This window comes from Hypanus sabinus, chromosome 6 (assembly GCF_030144855.1).
Source record: "Hypanus sabinus isolate sHypSab1 chromosome 6, sHypSab1.hap1, whole genome shotgun sequence".
NCBI classification, from domain to species: Eukaryota; Metazoa; Chordata; class Chondrichthyes; order Myliobatiformes; family Dasyatidae; genus Hypanus; species Hypanus sabinus.
Genome location: NC_082711.1, coordinates 148,402,281 through 148,410,501, shown reverse-complemented (window position 1 = coordinate 148,410,501; position 8,221 = coordinate 148,402,281). Strand labels below are relative to the sequence as shown.

Genomic DNA, 8,221 nt, shown 5'->3' with positions numbered 1-8,221 from the left:
AAAAGCTTTAAGTTCCTTGGGGTCAAAATCACAAGTGACCTGACTTGGTCTAACCAAGCAGAGTCCACTGCCAAGAAGGCCCACCAGCGCCTTTACTTCCTGAGAAAGCTGAAGAAACTTGGTCTGTCCCCTAAAAACTTCACTGATTTTTATAGATGCACTGTAGAAAGCATTCTTCTAGGGTGCATCACAACTTGATATGGAAGTTGTCCTATCCAAAACCAGAAGAAGCTGCAGAAGATCATGAACATAGCCCAGCACATCATACAAACCAATCTTCTGTCCTTGGACTCACTTTACACCACACGCTGTCGGAGCAGTGCTGCCAGGATAATCAAGGACACGACCCACCCAGCCAACACTCTTTTTGTCCCTCTTCCCTCCGGGAGAAGGTTCAGGAGCTTAAAGATTCGTGCTGCCAGATTTGGGAACAGCTTCTTTCCTACTGTGATGAGACTGCTGAACGGATCGTGACCTGGATTTGGGCCGTACCTTCCAAATATCCGGACCTGTCTCTCGTTTTTGTTTGCACTACCTTACTTTCCCTTTTCCATTTATGATTTATAATTTTAAATTTTTTATTATCTTTGCAATTGATTTATACTCCAGGGAGCGCAAATCAAATATCACTGAGATGATTGTATGCTCTAGAATCAATTGTTTGGCGACAATAAAGTAAAGTAAGTAAGTAACTTACTCTTGCTCATCATAAATGTTCTTTAGACTTTAAATTTTATTTCCTGTATCCTGTGTTTTCTAGATTACTTGCATTACATTTCCCAGGATCAGGGCATCAGAAATAAAGGAGGCATGCATTTAAGGTGGGAGGGAGGAGATCTGAGAAGAAAGTACCTGTACAGCCAATTTCAGTTCATTGGGCCATCGGTTAATCAGGAAGCTGCTTATTTGGGGCAACTCAAAGAACAAAAACAAAGTGAGAAAATAGCTGGGATTCCCTTTATTTATGACACTATACCCCTTATTAGGGACTGGAGACTATTGCTGAACTAATAAGTCAGTCGCAAGCACGCCGTGTAGCCATTAGACACTACACCATGCTTTGAGCAAACAGTTCTTAAATAGCGTCATTTGCATGTTTGCATTCAAAAGGCAGTGATTTTTGTCACTGACAGCTGGTGGGTAATAAACAGTAAAACAGTTCAGAACTGTTTTACCCACTGTAGTTTCAAGCATTCAGGCTTGGAGATGCCAGAAACAGCCAGGAGTGAAACTGAAATGATTTCATTACTTCAACAAGTTAGGCACGATGAAGAATTTGAAAGTATTGAAAACTACCTTGAATGTTCCAGTGAAAGTGAAGATGTGGAGGAGGCAACTGGCAAAAGCATTGTTTGAAGACAGTCGATTATTTGCATTAGGTGTCTGCACTGAATTTGTTCAATTCCAGTCAATCAAAAGAACATATTGAATTCTTCCATCGATAACTGTTTGGAATTAAGACACAGTCATATAGTACTGCAGTAGTTTTGGTAGTGCTCTGACTTATTCCGTATTTCATTTAAATACATAATTAGCTACTCAGTTAAACTGTAGTTTGTCTTTTTGGAATACTTATGAAATACAAATTTGCATCAGGTCAGTGCCAATTGAGTTTGTATGGATAACCAAAATGAGCACCTCACAATAGTGTCTCAAATAATGCACAAGAACAGTAAAAAATCTAAAACAGCCATAAATTTGAATAAACCAGCAGGTGTGTTGCGTATGCTACCCACATTCTACTGTGCACACAGAATGCCTCCAATTGCATATTGATAGCCCAAGGAAGCCAGTTACAGTTTATGGGTAATTATGCATACATAATATTACACTGGCAATTAACTAACAAGAGAAGTGTATATTTATGTAAGAAGGAAGAAATTCTGATGCCATGAGGAGAGCAAAGAATGGATAGTTCTTTAAAAAAAAGCCAGCATATATACTTCCTGATTCCTGCTACATTGGTTTAAGAATTCTTCCCGATTTACATTTTAGCAATGAAAAACAAATATTAAAAGTGGTGTAACAAAATTTATTATCAAATTCCATATACACTCATCAATTTATGATAAGGCAAAGAAGTAAGAGGTCAAAACATTCACTGCCACAACAGTGGAGTTGATATTCCAACAGCAAAAGAAAATTTAAATCAATCTAGATGCTAGAAATCCGAAATAAAAACAGAAAACGTTTGAAACACTCAGCAGGTCAGGAAACATTTGTGGAATGACAAACAGTTTTCATTTCAGGACTGTTTTTCCAACTGAGGGCATCAGCATCTTCCTTTTTTATTCCAACACTAACATTTGGCTTCTATAACTGACACAATCAAAACCTGGTTTTTAAGTAATGGAACATCTTCATTTTTTTAGGCTTCCTCCGAGATACTAAATTTACTCCTTGTTGTCACAGTATATAGCCAGGAGCACAGCTAGGAGCATCTCCGTCTCAGACATTCCCATTCTTCAAGCCACGTCAGGCAGGTTCTGGCACAAGGGGTCAAAATTAGATAAAAGAACATTGATTATGAAAGTTCCACAGATTTAAGATCCAATAATGTCTGCCATACCGCCTTTCTGTCATATACATGACGGACAACTTTCTATGAAGGGAGTGAGAGAATGATCACCCTCACCCAGGCAGCCAGTCTGTGCTGGAGCTGGTAACCAAGAAAAAAATCAATAAGGACTCTGATGAAGATAGTTCTCTGGGAAATTGGCCACAATTGGAAAACTGAATAAAAATAAAACCCAAGAAAAAAGAACACAAGATTTACCCAATTATATTAGTTCCATTTTTATATGACCTTGTCAATTGCCAGCTCTTTGGCTGAAGGACATGCTGCATCACCTGATCATGATGCATGCAAGGTCCTTTTCTACATTCTTGTACAGGTAAGTCTTTTCAGTATAGTTTCAAACTAAAATCTCTTTCACTTCTAGCACATAGCTGCTCCAAAGAACAGTAAAAACTGTGCATGTTGTCTCTTCCATTCCGTGATGCCATAAATAAGTCTGATTAGAATAAAAAGACAAAATGCTCAACAAATTAGGCAGCATCTGTGGAGAGAGAAAGAGGTGAATTCTAGTTTCAGCATCCGGAAATATCTTTCAACTTTTTCCTTTGGAACCGGATTTCGGTCGGATCAAAACCCCTCTGCTTAGATCCAAAGAGTGCCCAGGCTGGTGTCTTTGCCATGTAATCTTCTGCAGAGAATATCTTGGTGCCATTGCTCTCCTCAGAGTCTTTGATGAGGCGTTGAAATTGGTCATAGTCTATCCAAGTCCACCATTCTCCATTTACTTTGAACTAAAAGAAAGAATAGCAGGAAAAAAAATAAATACAAATATTCTATGGAAAGAGAGACCATACAAATCCTCAGAAAACTCAAAATACAATATTTTGAAATAGTGGTTAAAAGATATCCAATAATAATTTCTTATTCGCCACCAGAACAATGTGCATCATTATCAATCCAAATCTTCAAATAAGTGCTGACCAAATACTATTATAAGTGAGATTTTAATTTAGTAGGAACATGTAGAGAAATAGGAGAAAATGTCTGCTTGCTGGATAGAATAAAGAAATAATAATTTGCAATTTTTTTAATAACTTTAACAGCTGGAGGACAATGAAGTGATTTGATATCATTTAGGCAAGTATAGCAGACAATTTTCAAATCTAAGTACAATAAGCAGCCACACAACCAATAAAGTTCAAGCAGGTTAAGGTGGAAATATTGTCTAAATCACATGGCAAGCTGCCTGCTTTTTCTGAATTAGAACATGCACAAAAACACAAGAAATTGGAGCGATACCAGACCATTTGGCCCCTTGAGCTTGGATCACCACTCAACAATAACTCATCTCCTACCTCAAACACCATCTTGCTGACTGTCCCCATATCCCTACTGTAATCTAATGGTCTCTCTTCTGAATGCACACCGTGACCAAGAACCCACATCCCAACAGGGTAAAGAATTCTGAAGCTAAACCACTTTCTGTGTAATGAAGTATCTTTTCCTTTCAGTCCATTATAATCTACTATTATAATCTACTTTGAGTCCATTGCCTCTAGATCTAGACTCCTTAGCTAGGAAAATACACTTTCTGCACCTGTTGTTCCGCAGAAGAATGTTTTACATTTCAATAAAGTAACTTCTTATTCTTCCAAACCAACTGAAACAGAGACCTGGTTCAATCAGTCTCTCTTTGTATGACAAACCTGCCATCCAAGAACCAGTTTGGTGAATATTCATTGCACTGCCTCTGTCAAAAATATATTTTTTTCAGCTGAGAACAAAACTGTATGCTTTATTCTTGTAACCAAACCCTCCTGCGATATAGCCAATACATATGCTGTCTTCCTTGTTCCCTGTTATACTTGTATCTCAGCAGTCCCTGCACGTTAGCTTTCAATGACTTTTGTACAAGGACATGAGGAACCATGAAGTATCAAAATTTCCCAAATTCCCACTATTTAATTTCTCAGAATTTCTGACCTAAATAATGAGCAGTAGGGCACTGAGGAGTGTGGAAGAACAGAGAATAAAAATCCATAATTCCTTGAAAATAGCATTACAGGTAGATAAGGTCATAAAGAGAGCTGTTCACACATTGGCCTTCATAAATCAAAGTACTAAGTAGGGAGTTAGGATGTAATGTTTGAAGTATAGGATGTTGGTGAGGCCTAATGTGTGCAGTACTGGTCACATACCTACAGAAAAGATATCAATAAGATTGAAAGAGGGCAGAGAAAATTTACAAGGATATTACCAGGACTTGAGAACCTGAGGGAAAGGTTTAATAGGATAGGACTTCATACCCTACAGCGCAGGAGAATGAGGGGAGATTTGATAGAAGCATAGAAAATTATGAGGGTATAGATAGGGTACATGCAAGTAGGCTTTTTCCACTGAGGCTGGGTGATACTACAACTGGAGGTCATAGGATAAGGTTGAAAGGTAAAATGTATAAGGGGAATATGAGGGGGAAGTTCACTCAGAGGATAGTGAGAGTGCAGAATAGGCTGCCTGTGCAAATGGTGGATGAGGGTTTGATTTCAACACTTAAAGAACATTTGGATAGGTACATGGATGGGAGGGGTATAGAGAGCAGTGGCCTGAGTGCAGATTGACATGTCTAGGCAAATTAATATTTTGGCGTGCACTGGAAGGGCTGAGGAGCCTGTTTCTGTGCTGCAGTGTTCAGTGACTCCATGACTCTATTTGAAAGTCCTGCAAACATTTCTATTTTTAATCGACTAAAGGGATTAACTTCACTTTTCCTAGATTGTACTCCATCCACTAAGCTGTTGCTTGAAGATACAAGGAGGCTTCAAGGGGATATAGATAAGACCACGGTAGCGTGACGGTTACCATAACACTATTACAGCGCCATCTGCCTGGGTTCAATTCCACCACTATTTGTAGGAAGTTTGCCTCATGCCTCATGCCTCATTCACCCCGTGACCATGTGGATTTCCTCCAGGAGCCCAGTTTGCTTCCTAGTGGGATTAGTATGGTAATTGGTCACATGGTGTAATTGGGCAGCGTAGACTCGTTGGGCTGTATCTATAAATAAAAAAATATAGCTTATTTATATCACCTCATCGTCTCTTTACATTTGTGTCATCAATAAACTTAAAACATTACATATAATCCTTCAGCCAAATGAGTTAAAATAGATTATGAAGAATTGAGGCCCTACAATACCCAATTTGTCAGAGCCTGCCAACACAATTTTTTATTTCTATTCCACATTTTCTATCTGTTAACCAACTTACATGTCGTGATAGTATACCAACTTTACATATGCTATCATTCTAACTGTCCACCTAATGGGACAGCTGAGATGGCATTTTGAACATCTCCTTTGAGTGACTGCACCTCCAACAATACTGTGGGGAGGCAGAGAACTTCAAATTGGGATTGACAAGGGGATTATGATAGATCATTATACATGTCCCAGATTACCAGCTCATGGCACAAAAAATTAATGTACTGGTTCATATTAATTAATTAATAGTGATTAATGCTGTGTCCTTTGCATTAATCAGCATTCATCTCCTAAAAAGGATACAGCATTAATCACTCAGCAACCTGCTTTAAGTATCTTGTCTTAAGTGATAGTATAGCTTGATCACTTGACCTTCAGATTCGGAGGCCGAAATTCTATTATTGAGCAAGGCTGCAAAATTATTGGGCAATTGGCCAATTAAATGCAAATCTTAAATGATTGGAGGAGCAGTATGATGATACAAGCAATGTTCCCTCCTAGGTGTGTGCACGCACACATTTACTACTAGTGCACAAAGGGATTTAAACTGTGCACAACAAGGATGCCACCCTCTACCTTGTTGGCACGTTATGTATATTTCATCACCAGAAATAATGACAATTCTTTTCCTGGTTTCTGATGCAGCGGTGTTGACAATGTGAAGGTTGCGATGACTTGTCTGCAGATTTTAGAACTAGCTAATTTATACTGTTATTATTGAAGAAATTACTCAGTGCACATACATTGTTGTCACTGGGCAAAAAACTGCACAGCACAAAATTTATGCTGGTCATTACAAATTATAGGGAACATTGGAAGTGGGTGACTGTACAAATGACACAGCTCATAAAAATGATCAGATTCAGATTTATTGGCTCCAGCATGTGTCGTGAAATTTGTGTCCAAAATTTAAAAAATACTGGAAAACAGTTGCTCAGACTATATCTATATATTGTTGGAGTAAAGGTGCCTCACCAAGCAAAAATGTGTGTACTAGTATATCCAAAGAACTTTACTGTTAGTCCAAAACAGTCAACTTTAATTGACTTTGGACTGCTAAGGGGAAGGAGGATGATAGCTTTATCATGGAGAAAAATGGATATACCTTCGATACACGTATGGGTTAAGGAGATGGCATCTTGTATTATATTGGAGAGACTGACTTACATAACCAGGGGTAGGACAGGAGAATTTGAAAATGTGTGGAAACCTTTATTGGAGTTTCTTGGACGTCAAAGTGCACGGTCATTTTGAAATAGCTGTGTGTTGTCGAGTGCTTCTATGGTTTTTTTTTACTGATGTGTTTATATTTTATATCTTTATTAAATATGTGATGTATGTGAAATGTTATATCTCTTTTCTTTTAATGATTGTGAAAAACACGAGGACATGTTTCACTATTTAGTTTAATTATTATTGTTTATTTGTATATGTGAAATATATGTAAAATTCAATAAAAATATTGTTAAAAAACTTAACAGCAGCAGTTCAATGCAATACATAATATGGAAGAAAAAATAATAATAAGTAAATCAGTTACAGTATGCATATATTGAATAGATTAAAATTGTGCAAAAACAGAAATTATATTAAAAAGTGAGGTAGTGTTCAAGGGTTCAACATCCATTTAGGAATTGGTTGGCAGAGGGAAACAAGCTGTTCCTGAATCACTGAGTGTGTGCCTTCAGGCTTCTGTACAGTGAGAAAAGGGCTGGAGTCCTTAATAATGGTTGCTGTCTTTCTGAGACACTGCTCCTTGAAAATGTCCTGGGTACTTTGTAGGCTAGTACCCAAGGTGGAGCCGATTAAATTTACAACCCTCTGCAGCTTCTATAGGTCCTGTACAGTAGCGCCCCCCCCCCCAAACCCCCAAACCAGATAGAGATACAGCTTGTCAGAATATAGAAGTTTTTAGTGTATTTGTTGACATGCCAAATCTTTTCAAACTCCTAGTGAAGTATAGTCACTGCCTTGCCTTCTTTATAACTGCATCGATATGTTGGGACCAGGTTAGATCCTCAGAGATCTTAGCACCTAGGAACTTGAAGCTGCTCACTCTCTCCACTTCTGATCCCTCTATAAGGATTGGTATGTGTTCTTTCATTTTACCCTTCCTGAAGTCCACAATCAGCTCTTTTGTCCTACTGACGTTGAGTGCCTGGTTGTTGCTGCGACACCACTGCACTAGTTGGCATATTTCGCTCCTGTATGCCCTCTCATCTCCATCTAAGATTCTATCAACAATGGTTGTATCATCAGCAAATTTTTAGATGGTATTTGAGCTATGCCTAGCCACACAGTCATGGGAACAGAGAGAGTAGAGCAGTGAGTTAAGCACACACCCAAGGTGCACCAGTGTTGATTGTCAGCAAGGAGGAGATATTATCATCAATCCATACAGATTGTGGTCTTCTGGTTAGGATGTCGGGGATTCAGTTGTAGAG

General features: G+C 38.4%; 1 protein-coding gene across 1 annotated transcript in view; it reads right to left on the bottom strand.

The window, feature by feature from the left end:
• Positions 1–2,016: 2,016 nt before the first annotated feature.
• tyw1 (tRNA-yW synthesizing protein 1 homolog (S. cerevisiae)) overlaps positions 2,017–8,221 on the bottom strand; it is a 181,496-nt gene continuing 175,291 nt past the window's right edge. The window contains exon 16 of the mRNA XM_059973172.1: positions 2,017–3,309. Within this exon, the coding sequence (XP_059829155.1) occupies positions 3,091–3,309 (219 nt within the window). The 3' untranslated portion in view covers positions 2,017–3,090. The remainder of the gene's footprint in view (positions 3,310–8,221) is intronic.